Raw genomic sequence first — 14,899 nt, forward strand, 5'->3', positions numbered from 1 at the left:
ATTACCCTAATTCCAAAACCAGGTGAAGACACAACAAAGAAAGAAAACTACCGGCCAATATCACTGATGAACATAGATGCTAAAATCCTCAACAAAATATTGGCAAACCAGATCCAGCAACACATTAGAAAGATTATATACCACAATCAAGTGGTATTCATCCCAGGAATGCAAGGATGGTTTAATATTCGAAAATCAATAAACGTAATACAACACATAAACAAAATGAAAGACAAAAACCACATCATCATATCAACAGATGCAGAAAAAGCATTTGATAAAGTATGACACCCATTTATGATGAAAACTCTCAGCAAAATGGGAATAGAGGGGGCATACCTCAACATAATAAAGGCATTATATGAAAAACCTGAAGCCAACATCATACTCAATGGGCAAAAACTAAGAGCATCCCCCCTGAGGTGAGGAACAAGACAAGGATATCCACTCTCTCCACTCCTATTCAACATAGTCTTGGAAATTCTAGCCACAGCAATCAGACAAGAAAAAGAAATAAAAGGCATCCAAATTGGAAAAGAGGAAGTAAAACTGTCATTATTTGCAGAAGACATGATACTGTACATAGAAAACCCTATAGACTCCACAAAAAACTACTTGGCCTAATAAGTGAATTTGGCAAAACAGCAGGATACAAAGTTAATATTCAGAAATTGAAGGCATTTCTGTACATAACATTAAAGTTTCAGAGATAGAAACCAAAAGAAATATCCCATTTACCATAGCAACATGAAAAATAAAGTACTTAGGAATAAACTTAACTAAGGAAGTAAAAGACCTGTACTCAGAAAACTACATCGTCGGCAGCCGTCCGTCTCGAGAGACGATGATGTAACTTCTTAAGAGTCTATGTGCACCACCGAGAATGGCTGTGCAGTCCGACTCGGGAGTGACACGGTATCTGTCTCCTCCCGTGTTGAATCAACATCTTGCGATGACGCTGGAGTGTCCTCTCCAGTGAAGCTGAAGCTACAGAGCCTGGGCAGGGTGATATGGAGGGTCTGCTGTTGCCCATGCAGCAGACCCCCCTCTCTTCGCAGCTGAAGGGTCCAAGGGAAAGACGGAGTCAATACAGCTTGGCTTCAGGTGCGCCGCAGGAGTTGCCGGTGTTGACTACAACGTCAAACCGCCTTAGGGACTCCGGCTCCGGATTTTCTGTCGGGGTTTACTCCCGTAGCCTTTCCCCTGAAGAGGTATGCCGCAAGGCAGCGGAGGTTTTTTGGAGTCAGAGTTTTCCTTCTCTGATGTGCCCTGACTGGAAGATCGAACCAGCGACACTTAGCTCGCAGGCCGACGCTCAATCCACTGAGCCAAACCAGCCAAGGGTACTCAGAAAACTACATAACACTGAAGAAATTAAGGAAGATACAAATAAATGGAAGCATATACCATGTTCATGGATTGAAGAATCAACATGATTAAAATGTCCATACTACCCAAAGCAAGTTATAGATTCAATGCAATCCCTATAGAAATACCAATGACATATTTCACAGACCTAGAACAAATACTTCAAAAATTTATATGGAACCAAAAGAGAGCCTGAATAGCCACAGCAATCTTGAAGAAGAAGAACACAGTAGGAGGAATTACAATACCTGATATCAAACTATACTACAAGGCCACTGTAATCAAAACGCTCTGGTAGTGGCATAAGAAAAGACATATAGATCAATGAAACAGAATAGAGAGCCCAGAAATAAACCCAGGTCTATATGGTCAACTAATATTAGACAAAGTGGGAAGGAACATAATATGGAGTGAGAAGAGCTTCTTCAACAAATGGTGTTCGGAGAACTGGACAGGAACATGCACAAAAATGAAACTAGACCACCAAATTACACCATACACCAGAATAAACTCAAGATGGATCAAAGACTTAAATGAAATCCGTAGCACCAAAGAAGTCCTAGAGGAAAACATAGGCAGGAAAATTTCAGGTACCCCACATAGCAACATTTTCACTGATATTATCTCCTAAGGCAAGGGAAATAAAGGAAAGAATAAACAAATAGGACTACATCAAACTAAAGAGTTTCTGCTCAGCAACAGAAAATATTAGCAAGATGAAAAGGGAACCCACCGTATCGGAAACCACATTTGCCAATGATACCTCAGACAAGGGATTGATCTCCAAAATATATAAAGAACTTATACAACTCAACACCAAGAAAACAGACAACCCAATTACAAAATGGGCAAAAGACCTAAACAAACACTTCTCCAAAGAGGACATACAGAGGGTCCATAGACATATGAAAGAATACTCAACATCACTAGCCATCAGAGAGATGCAAGTAAAAATCACAATGAGATACCACCTTACACCAGTCAGAATGGCCATCATCAACAAATCAACAAACAACTTATGCTGGCGACGATGTGGAGAAACGGGAACCCTACTGCGCTGTTGGTGGGAATGCAGACTGGTGCAGCCACTATGGAAAAGTTTGGAATTTCCTCAAAAAACTAAAAATGGAACTGCCTTTAGAACCAGCAATTTCATTGCTAGGATTATGTCCTAATCATCCTGAAACTCCAATTCAAAAGAACCTATGCACCCCTATGTTCATAGCAGCACTATTTACAATAGCCAAGTGCTAAAAACAACCTAAGTGCCCGTCTGTAGATGAGTGGATCAAAAAACTGTGGTACATTTACACAATGGAATACTATGTAGCTGAAAGAAAGAAGGAATTTCTACCATTTGCAACAACATGGATGGAACTAGAGAGAATTATGCTTAGCGAAATAAGCCAGGCAATGAAAGAAAAATACCTTATGCTATCACCTATTACAGGAGACTAATGAACAGCACAAACAAATGAGCAAAACTGAACCAGAGGGCATAAGCCTATGATCTCATTACCTGAGTGATTGTCTGTACATATAGGCCTCACTTAATCCTGTCTGCATTGCTGCCTCCTGAGACTCAACAGTTTGACTGAACTAAGTGGCTGGGCTGGTGAAGAATGGAGTGGTCTATGGGCTTCACTTTAAAACTGGTTTCTCTTTTCTATCCTAATGGCTTGGACAGAAAGGGCCCAGAGTTCTGTGAGGCGGGAAACCTAAAATATTTCCCTTAGTTCAAACTAAGTATAATGGGCAAAAGGGTTTTGGACAGGTGAGATGTGCCTGGCACACCTTCCTCCAAAGAAGTCCCCCCCCCTTTTTTTTCCCCTAATGTGGGACATTGAAAAATTAATCCCTGCCTTTTGTCATATAGTTATTATGGATTGAATGATGTCTTTTAACCCTGTTGCCAAATCTGTTGCCCACAGAATATAACAAGGATGCCAGCCTGTTAAAACCAAGCACACCGTCGCCTGGGGACAGCCAACTGACCTGGAGTCTGCACAATCCTTCCCCATGTGGGAAGGCCACCCTCCCCTCCACATCCCCATTCTTATTAGAAATTTCTGGACCCAAGGGTAGGTAGGACAATGACCATGTCCAGCTTGAAGCAGCTAGAGGAGCACAAGACCTTTGCCCATTGACCTTTATAAGATTATAAAGGGTCTTAAGTCTGGGGTGGGAAGGATTGTGTTTTTTTGTTGTTGTTAAAATAATTAATTAATTATTGTTTTCTAAAAACAGAATAATATAGGAAAAGGTGAAGCCAGAGAACTTGTATGTAGGACCCATGGGCATGCATTTTGGGGGGCAAGCATTTGAGGGGGAGCGGTGGTGCTGGGCAGAGGGGAGCAAAGGAGAAAAAATTGGAACCCTTATAACAACATAATCAATAAAATATACTTTAAAAAAATAAAATAAAATTATAAAAATTGAGTACCAGTTAGCTCTTTGCTATACCTAACTACTCATTTTCAGTTTTCAGTGAAAACGAAATTTCACCAAGGAATAAAGAATGGTTCCCCTACACTTAGCACAGTGCCTGGGGTGTAGTAGGTGCTCTACACATAGTTAAATGAGGATGGAATTTTGTAGAAATTCCAAGAGGTCTAGGGCTATTTTTGGAACTAATTTAAAGGACGGTTTTATTCATAACAGTAACTCATTCTTTGACACAAGGCAGTACCACCATTACCAATCATTTAAAAGCAGACAAACCATTTTAATATAATGAGGTGTTATGGTTCTATAATACTAAAAGCATTCAACGGTTTGTATCATCTGTGACTGTAACTCCTATGGATTTGTCCTACGTAACAGGGGCAAAGAATTTCAAGCTCAGGTTAAGTTTTGTATAATAGCAGGTTAGGGCTTTATTTTCAACCAAATTTAATTCTAAACTACTTAACACTTTAAAAATATTGGTCTATTCCATTAACACTGTTTGAATTCTAAACTGAATTCATTCCATTATTTATAAAATATTGTATGTGGTATCAATGCAGTGTATTCCTAAAGATATTAAACATTGAAAAAATATGTCAAAATCATTACATAACCTAGTATCTCATTTTTGATAAAGAGAAGCATACTTTCTGCCACATAATAAAACAACAGTGAATATCTCTTTCAAGAAGGTTGCTGCAAGTTAACTTAAAGTTGGAGCAAAGTAAAAATTAGACCGTAATAAAAGCCTGCTGCACAAAAGGCATAAATCTTCCATGTGCCCTTAAGTCTTGAGGCAGGAGGAGCTGTGTCTCATTATGAGGCAAGGCGCACACATTTTTACCCTTAGAAAATTTACCTATGAAACTGAATCCAAATGAAAATGAACTTGACACCTGAACACAACACAAAACCTACCACACAATCAACTGTGAATGACTCTTGATTTTATGGAATCAGCTGTTTTTGACAAACTGACCATTGTCTCAGTATGCAAGTCAATGACCACAAAATAACACCCTGGCTGCTCATCTCAGGAGAGGGTTAGAGACACCTGCCTAAAATGTGCTTTAATTTCTGATGGTAAAGATGTGGACAAGACTCAAAAGCATCCCTCATGGCTGATCTGAAACATTTTAGGGCAATTTGGGACATCTTCATCTGTTCCACGGCCAAGGGGAGAACTGAAGGAGGCAACACCTGACTCTAGTCCTCCCTTTAATGATTAATGTAATCACTCCATTTAACACAGCAGGTAGTCTTGCACCTGGCTGCATTTTAATCCAAGCTTCACATTTAAATAAGTAGATTGTAGGGCAGCACCTGTCAGCGTCTCTAACCAGAAAATACAGCTACTGCGCACTCCTTTTCATAAATTTGTTCTGAGCTGCCTCTTCTAGAGAAGATCACTGCAGTAAAGATATCAAATGGGTGTTTTATAATATCGGTGTTTTTTAATCTAAAAAGAATAAAGTGTTTATTTTTAGGAGCTTAGGAAGTTGTGAAAAGCAATAAAGACTGAGCAAACAATTTAACCCATTTAATTAGAGGGAGACTTCAGGAAAGTATCTTACAACCACCAACCGATGAACGTGAACAGCGGCTGCTCTGATACCTGAGATGTGCACAAAGGCAAATTCTTCACGTTTTCAGACATCACACAGTGAAGAACACTAGTCCATGAGGAAGTGATCAAGCTGATATTAAATTCTAGAGATTTCCTTGCTTAAATATAATCTGATATACTACGCCCAATTTCATTGCTTTATATAATTCTTATAGTTTCTTAAAACCCTACTGAATGCTTCCATCTCAGAGTGCTGCTGTTTCAATGGTGTTGACATGTATTTCTTACTTAAGCCAAAAGACAATATGCTTTTGCTGATCATGTCGTAAGAATTCTTCTTTTCATTTAAGTCAGAACCCAGACACGAGCAGTCATATAATCGTTAGTTTCACCATTAGCCCACCCCTCCACCCACAAACAAAAAACTAAACAAAACAAGAGGTAAAATAATTTTGGAACTTGGCTTTATTCTCAGTTTTTCCATGAGAATATAAAACAATGAGCTCAATGTATATTTTCCCCTGCCTTACTATAGTCTTGGACAAAAAGTCCCATCCCTCACCTTCTTCCTTGGGGTTGGCCAACATTATAGGAAGCCAGGAGTGGAGGCCATCACCAGCGTCCCCTTTGCTCAATCTCCAGGGGACTGTCACTAGAAAACTCTTTAGAAAACTTAGAAAAGTCTTATCTAAATTTTATTTTCCTTCATTGTAATATGGCCTTTGTAACTTCAAGTGTTTCTACCACAGGTATACAGGAAAAGAAAAAAGAAAAAAAAAAAAGACACTCTCGATCCATGTATTCTGCTCCACTACAGCAGTAATATGCTTGATGGGGTAGCAGTCTAAATTCCCTGCTCAATGTTTATCTGAGATCATTTGTGGGTTTCAATCCCTGGATGTCCCCATTGCTAATGAAAATAAAGGCCACTTTCACAGTGTCTGGCCAAGTCAAACCTGACCTTGAGCAGCGACACAAATATCAAATACTATTTATCAAGTGTTAGGTTTGGAATACTTCCAAGAAGATCACAGCTGTGCCCTGGCAGGCAGAATCTGGAATTTGGAGCCAGAAAACCCGAGCTCCAACTGCCCTACTCAATAGACCACAGGTGTTCTCGTCTATATTCAGCTTTCTCTACAATATCAAGTGAATAACATTAGTTACCACATCATAAGGAATTGTCAACATGAAATCAGATGACAGAACATACATGAAAAACACACGAGAAAACGTAAAAAAAGGTAGCGGTCAGAAGCAGTTACTGTGGCACTGTCATTGTATCTAATATGACTACTGGGTAATTCTTTGCACCAACTGGTGGCTAGACTAGACTTCCAGAAGGAAGGCAGAGCCCAGGATCTGTCAGGCTTCATTCCATCAAGCCAAATGGATATCCAAGTCCCTAAAATCCTGCTGCCTTAGACTATCTTCTCAAACAAGTCCAAGTTCAAAGAGGGCTTGAAACAGAAACCCAGCTGTGAAAGTCCGATAATACCTTTTAGGCTTCATTGACCCCCAGATCCAAATTAACAGCAGGAAATCAATGCACATGGCTTTGGGGCGTTATGTTTTCATGCTCCTAAAAGACTTTTAAGATTCTTTACTTTTTAAAAACTTTGAGTCAAAGTTACAATATAAAAGCATTTGAGGGATATATCTTAAAAGATCACTCAACCTTATGCAAATAAGAGAGCAATAAACTAGATTATTCAAATTACTAAATTAAAATTAGCAACCTTTTCATTTCTGTAGAATATTAAGAATATGATAGGGATAATCCCTAATTTCACTGCCTACTGTCACTTGAAAAATGTGTTTCAAAGAGAAAACACCACCACCACCCCTCACCTCCACAGCCACGACTACCACCACCACCATCACCCCTCACCTCCACAGCCACCACTACCACACCACCACCACCACCATTCTTAACATCAATATAGTGAAAGCAACCACTACTCTAAGTGCAGCTTCAAGATCCAAGTAAAATAAATTAATTCAAATACTTCTGCTTGCTGTTAAAAAAAGGCAACCTAGTTCATTTCCCTTTATATTTTTTTGTGAACGGTATTTATCACGAATTGTCCCACAAAGCCCTTCCAGATTATGAAAAAAGCAAAAGGATATTAAATCTAGGTTAAATTTGTGATGAATGAAAATTTTAAATGCTATATTGATTTTTAATAGTATTTTGAGACTCCTTATATAATGAATGCTATATTTATTTAGGCTGGTTTACTATGACTTGGCACTTCAGATGACTATTTTAGGTAAACATAAAGGTTTAAGATATTGTTGATTAATAACCATACTTTAACTGATGTCAATGTCTTACAATTCTGTAATGACATGGAAAACTTGAATAAAAATATCTATCTGCATGCCAGGATTACCTTAAGAAGGGACCACTACTACTGCCTATCAGGCAACTTTTCCTTTTCTCTTACATATCTACTCATGAGAAAATACACAACTTAAAAAAGAGAAATAGTCTTCAAGAAAACACTGCTGCTTGGCATTCTTTCATCTTGAAATCCCCTCTAATATTTTCATTTGGTTGGGAGACTGTGGGTGGACACAATAGGACATTGTTTTGCAAAATGCTTTGTTTTCACATCCTGTGTGCAAGGCTGCAACAGCTGAGCTTGTCCATTTCCGATTTAAAACACTGCTTTAAACAGTAGTTAGATTTTAATTCCAAATTGCCCTAATTGATCTCTGTGATTGAAGTGGTATGATGAGGAATACTGATTAATTAATGCTTTAACTTCAATAATACATGTATCATTAACCCTTTCTTGAGTTTATATCTGATTTGTATTTTTTTAAGAAGGCAATTCAGATTCTAAAAGTTCAATAAAAATGAATAACCCAAAACATACTTCTTTCACCATGAAATTTCTTGCACGTTTTTACTGCAATAAAAATATCCTCCTTCTTCACTGGATTTCCCTAAAAAATAAATAAATAAATAGATAAATAGATAAATAACAAAAAAATATATATGCATGTATGAGCCCATATCTTAACTTCATACCCACATCAGAACTCACAGTCTCTAGAGATCAAATGCACCAGTTTCAGGGGCATTATACCTGTTTCCAGGATGAAGTTTTAGGAGGAAAGAGATTGTAGTTCAACTGACAACAAAGCCTTTGACGTCACCCAGACTGGGACTGGAATCCCAGCTCTGCCATTCACACATTTCGCATCTGGACAAGTCCCCTCAACTCTCTGAACTTCAGTCTGCCATTTAAAAAGCAAAAAATAATAACTACCAGTTAAGCTTCTTTTATTAAGCACATAATAGGTGCCCAATAAATGTCAGCTATCTTCTTCACATTCCTTTTTCCAGCTGATGAAGATTTTGACAAAAGGTGAGAACTAAGGGGATGGCTTAGTGTAAAATAAGAGATAGCCCCCTTTGGTGAGCCTTGCCTTACTTTGGTGTTTAAAGTATCTTTATGGCACCTTTACTGTCTACCCAAGTCTAGGCTACAGTGATGTTCTGTCCTCTGCCAAAAGCAGGTTTACTTCACATATCTGTCTGGGAAGGAGAAAACCAGAGCCCTGAGCTGGCTCCAGGCAAGCTCATCACTCAGATGAAAGGGATACAGAGAGATATGTGGACAACCCACTCTCAAGGCCATGGACTGCATCATGGGTATCTGACTGCTTCATCACTTGTCTTAGGCCTTCAGTAAAATTAAGTCATGCCTCCTACATCATTTGAGCTCATTTATAGTAACATCTAACCACAGCTTTGTCATGTTACTCAAGGCACTAGGGCGTTGCCCTCCCCTCCCCAGATTCCCTAGAGTAAGCATTAAAGAACAAGCAAGCATATCTACAATTGACCAAGTGTTACAGATTCTTCCCATTGTTGCTGTGTGTGTGTGTGTGTGTGTGTGTGTAACATATACTCATCTTTCCAAATGCAACACACATACTTTGGTGTGAATGACTTGAGGACAGCAGATAACATATGAGGGTGGTGAGTAAACATTTCCTTATGAGGAAGAACTGGTGACAAGTTAGTGAGTTTCAGGGTCTTCAGGCTCATCCTGGTGACTGGACTGAGGATCTGCCAAAACAAGCGAGTTCACTCTGGAGGTTCTGGACTATGTCAGGTGAGAAGGCAGTGAGGTTACCAGCTAAGAGGATAAGATGGGCTTGAGGAGAGGCTTGGGTATCATGGAAAATGCTTGAAACTGCCTTTCTAGAAAATGAAATAGGCACTCCAGTAAACACATGCTGTATCAACAAAAGAAGTGGCTACAAAGAGCATGGCAGGCAATGATGCCCAAAGATTCTAGAGGGAGCAGGTGCTGGTGACACCGCTCTTCTGCCTACTCACTGTGTAACTGAGCCAGTGCTCCTCCGGCCTCTCTCTCCTCTTTTGTGAAATGGGTTGAGGACAGTGCTTACCCTACAGGGCTGTTATTAATAGAAACATGACATACACTTCTTACCTGGCACATAGCAAACATTGATTTTTTTTCAGTATGTAAAGTGCTAGGACAACATTGCACAGCAAGTACATTTTCCTTTGATGTGCAAAGAAGTTTTTCGTCTATTACTTACACAAAGGGGTAGGGAAGAGTGAAATGTGGTAGCACAGTGGGCGTCCGCGCTGTCTGTACACAACTCAGGCACTGGAGTAAGGGAAGTTCCGCCACCTTTGTCCCAGATGTAGAGAGCAATCTGTCCAGTGACAGTAGACCAGCAGTGAGTGAAAGAATTCAACTGACCCCGCAAATATGAGAAGCTATGAAACAGCTCAAGGAAGAGCAACCACACCTCCTACAGACAGTACTAGGTTGAAGCATGTCAACTGGTCAGTATTAAACAGCTTTTGAACTTACAAAAATAGTAATTCCATATGAATTGATTTATCTTTTATTAAATAAGAATCAATATTCTGACTTGCAAAAAATTCCAAAGTTGTCCTAGGCAATTGTAGGGAAACTATTTTGAGGATTCTCAAACATCGCAGAGAACAATGCAAGAAAATATTATCATGACTGGTTTCCTATACTATGGTAATGACATATTTGACTTGCTTTAAACATCTAAAAATGTGGACAAAATAGCTTTAAAATCATTGCAAACGAATTGCTAAATTTGCACAAAAGTGTGAAACTTGTGAGGACAAAATGAAAGAGTGAGAACCTGGGAAGAGGGCTCCACAACAGCCCTCCTCAGCAGGTTATCAGCTGAGCCCTGGGGATGCTGGGCTTCTGACTGAACTCTCAAGCATACAGCCTAGGACTCACTGAGTTGGGGTGTCTAACACAAACCCCACATTGAGTTAGGGCTCTGGAGCTAGATGGATCAGAAACCATCTCCAAATCTCCTCTGGATTTTGTAAGCAGAAGCTAGACCTCCCTAATTGTACCACTTGTCCAAACACCTCAGAGGGATTCAAAGTGGCCCCACATAAGTATAACCCTCTGGCAGCAAAAGCAAGTGAAAGTCCTTACTGAGGACTTCAATGCAGGACTTAGAGGACGGTGAGATAAGATTCCAAAGGAGCAGGAACACTCCAAGAAAAACCACAGCAGCACAAACCAGTAAGCTGCTGAGCAAGCGCCAACAGACATGACCTCATCCAGATTCAGGGAGCCCAGTGACCTTGTGGGGGGAGATGGTGCATGGGGGTGGAGAGGTTGCACTGTTGGGGAATACAGAACACCGTTTATATCAGAAGATGTGAATTCCTGATTACTGAAACTTTTAACCAAACACACCATGACATACCTCATGTTTCAAATCTATTGTAAAGTCGGACCTCAGGGACTCACTCTTTAACCTCTTGGTAAGCCTAGAAAATAGAAACAATTAGAAGGCTCTTCTTAAACCAGAAGAAACATCAAACAAGAATAAATCATTCTTGAGGCTTTCCCATGTTTGAAAACAGGCAAAAGTACAAATTTTATGATAAAAATAGGAGTTTAATTTCCTTGAGGCTAAGAACTGTGAAAATGCAAGGCTTATTGCACAAGCAGCATTCATTACTCTAGTGCCTGGCAAATAACATAAAATACAATACAGAACAATGCAATGCAAAACAATACAACACATTAAATGCCTTTTTAAAAAAAGCCCAGAAGTTTGTTGACTCCTGATAACCCTTACACTAAATAATGACAGAGAAAGGAAAAGCTTGCTTTCACCCTCCAACTTTTAATAACCCAAGTGAATTACAATTTGTGAAGATATTAGTGGAAGAAAGCATGTGGTGTTGGGAAGTATGTAATTTTCTTGCTTAGAAAATCCTCCGTAGTTCCATGCGAGGCAGAATCAAGTCCCATGCCCCCATACACAGACACAAGAGCCCCTCCACACCCCTTGGCCCTGCCCTGCCCACAGTACCACCTGCCCCACACAGCACAGGGCACACTCCTGCCTGCTCTCCTCTCCTGCACAGCTGCCCAACGCCCTCACCCACTTTGACTTGGCAAACTTGCTTCAAGATCAAATCAAGGCCACCTGCTCTGTGAAACCCTTCCAGACTTACCCACCAGATAAATAAAAACTTCCTTTGCTCCCAGAGGAGGAAGCACAGTCTCATTAGCTTTGTCACATGCATTACAATCTGTTGTGCACACATCCTTCTCTGCCTACAGACCTTACGTGTCCTGCCAGCACTGTCCACTGTGCCTGGCTGCAGTGAGTACTCAGAGCAGCCTCAATAGACAAGGGTGGTACATTCCTTGATTCCAAGCTGAGTGAGGTAGAATTATATCCTTAGGAAGACCAATGGAATTCCACATGATTTTTATTCATTACAGGGCCAGAGAAGAGACCATCAGCTACAATTACAAACCTCCTAACAGATATTTTAACTATAAAGAAACAATAGTGATTCTTTAAAAAAGTATTAGGTTAGCCAAAAAGTTCATTCAGCCTTTAAGTAAAATTAAAGACACATTTTTTTCACTTTCACCAATAACTTCATTGAACAATGTATTCATCATTTTGCTCCACTACCTTCTGCCATCTTTCAGGCAACTTCATAATTCCATCTTTCTAAAACTTTTTATCTTTTTGAGCAAAAAAAACTGTTCCAGGTGCCTTTTGCAGTCTTCCAGGGAATCAAAATTTCTTTCATTTAAGAAATAAATGGAGGAGACTTCTCACCAAGATGGAGGCGTAGACAGACACGCTGCATCTACCTCCACAACTAAGAAGGAATATAACTACCTCAAACTAGAGACAACCAGAAGTTCCAGAAAATCAAGTAAATGGAAGTGCAACAAACAAAGATATAAAGAAGAAATACTCATCCAGACAGGCAGGAGGGGCAGAGCCGGGAAAGAGAGGACACGGTGTGGTGGTGGCAGCAGATGCGGTGGCAGTGGCAGCGGCAGGCAGGCAAAAACGCAGTCTCATGTTTTAAAAAGTTGGGAGGGACACCTGGGGAGCGTTACCAGCCTGAAACCAGGCAACACAGTTCACAGTCCCAACGCTGGGGAAAATAGAGCCTCATTGTTTCTGACTGTGCAAACCAGTGGGGGTTGGGGTGTAGGAAGAAACTGCTGGTCTCTCAGCAGAGTCCACTTGTTTAAAGGGCCCCCATAGTCCTAGAATGTCCACAGACCCACCCACTCTGGGAACAATGGCCAGGGCAACAGCTAGAGAGGCACCAGGCCCATACAGAGGTGGGAGAGGTGCCTGGAAGAGGGGCGAGTGCTGAGCGGGCAGCATTGTTCCCTCTTGGACCCCTCTCCCACACACAGCGCCACAGCGTGGTGAAACTGGTTGCCCTGTACTGACAGATACTTAAGGCTCCGCCCCTTACAACGTAACAGGAATGACAGCTCTACCTAAGACACAGAGGCAAACAAACACAGGAGCCTGGCAAGATGAGGAGACAGAGAAGTATGGCCCAAAAGAGAGAATGGATCAAGGTTTCAGTGGGAGAACTAAGCAATGAGGAGATAGCCAACCTAACAGATGAGGAGATAGCCAACCTAACAGATGCAGAGTTCAAAACACTGGTGATAAAGATGCTCACAGGCTTGACAGATATGCTTAAGTACGGCAAATGCATAAGGGAAGAAGTGAAGGCTAGGAGTGAAACAAAGGAAAATGCACATAAAACCAATGGTGAAGGGAAGGAAACTGGGGTTTAAATCAATGATATGAAATATAAGGAAAAGAAAAATAGTCAACCAGTACAGAATGAGGAAACAAGAATTGAAAAAAATGAGAAGAGGCTTAAGAATCTCCTGGACAACTTTAAATGTGCCAGCATCCGAATCATAGGGGTGTCAGAAGGAGAAGAGGAAGAGCAAGAAATTGAAAGCTTATGTGGAAAAATAATGAAGGCAAACTTCCCAAATTTGGTGAAGGAAACAGACATACAAGTCCAGGAAGCACAGAGTTCCAAACAAGCTAGAGCCAAAGAGGACCACACCAAGACACATCATCATTAAAATGCCAAAGGTGAAAGATAAAGAGAGAGTCTGAAAAGCAGCAAGAGAAGAGAGTTACCTACAAAAAGTGCCTATAAGACTCTCAGCTGATTTCTCAAAAGAAGCTTTGCAGGCAAGAAGGGACTGGCAAGAAGTATTCAAAGTGATGAAAAGCAATGACCTACAACCAAGATTACTCTATCCAGCAAAGCTATCATTTAGAATGGAAGGGCAGATTAAGTGCCTCTGGGACAAGGTAAAGGTAAAAGAGTTCATTATCACCAAGCCATTATTATATAAAATGTTAAAGGGACTTACTTAAGAAAAAGAAGATCAAAACTATGAACACTAAAATGACAACAAACTCACAGCTATCAACAACTGAATCTAAAAAATACAGACAAAAATCCAACTAAGCATATACGAATAGGAACAGAATCATAGGTATGGGGATCATTTGGAGGGTTATCAGATGGGAGTGGGAAGGGGGAGAAAAGGGGATATGGTGCAGGGATAAAGAAGCATAATCGGTTGGTACAAAATAAGACAGGGGGGAGTTAAGAATACCATAGGAAAGGGTGAAGCCGAAGAACTTATATGCATGACCCATGGACATGAATTAAGGAGGGTGGGATTGCTGGAGTGAAGTGGGGTACTGGGAAGAGGAGAGCAAAGGGGAAAAATATTGGGACTACTGTAACAACATAATCAATAAAATATACTTAAAAAAATAAAGAAAAATGAAAATAAAAAAAGAAATAAATGGAAATTTGAAGGTGCAAGGTCTGTGAATACGGCAGATGAGTCAGAACAGAACTTCCCAGCCAAGCTGTTATAGTTCTTGCCTGGTCATCAAAGAAACATGCAGTCTTGTGTTATCCTGATGGAAGATTAAGCATCTTTTGTTGACAAATTCTGGACAGTTTTCGTCAAGTGTTGCTTTCAGTCAGCATACTTTGAAGCAGTACTTGTTGGACTTAATCATTTGGTTTTCCAGGATGAGCTCATAATAGAGGACTCCCTTCAAATCCCACCATCTACACAACATCACCTTCTTTGGATGAAAACTGGCCTTTGGTGTGGTTGGTGGTGG

General features: G+C 40.3%; 1 protein-coding gene across 1 annotated transcript in view; it reads right to left on the minus strand.

Moving 5' to 3' along the window:
• The window catches only part of LOC150012378 (beta-1,3-glucosyltransferase-like), a 102,848-nt gene that overhangs the window by 23,096 nt on the left and 64,853 nt on the right, over positions 1 to 14,899 (minus strand). Inside the window, exons 7-9 of the mRNA XM_090275166.1 lie at positions 11,147 to 11,210; positions 9,971 to 10,090; positions 8,269 to 8,338 (exon numbers count right to left, since the gene is read on the minus strand). Of these exons, the coding sequence (XP_090131292.1) occupies positions 8,269 to 8,338; positions 9,971 to 10,090; positions 11,147 to 11,210 (254 nt within the window). The remainder of the gene's footprint in view (positions 1 to 8,268; positions 8,339 to 9,970; positions 10,091 to 11,146; positions 11,211 to 14,899) is intronic.

The sequence above is a fragment of the Furipterus horrens genome, unplaced genomic scaffold, assembly GCF_987537825.1.
Source record: "Furipterus horrens unplaced genomic scaffold, mFurHor1.1.pri manual_scaffold_4, whole genome shotgun sequence".
In the NCBI taxonomy this organism is placed as follows: domain Eukaryota; kingdom Metazoa; phylum Chordata; class Mammalia; order Chiroptera; family Furipteridae; genus Furipterus; species Furipterus horrens.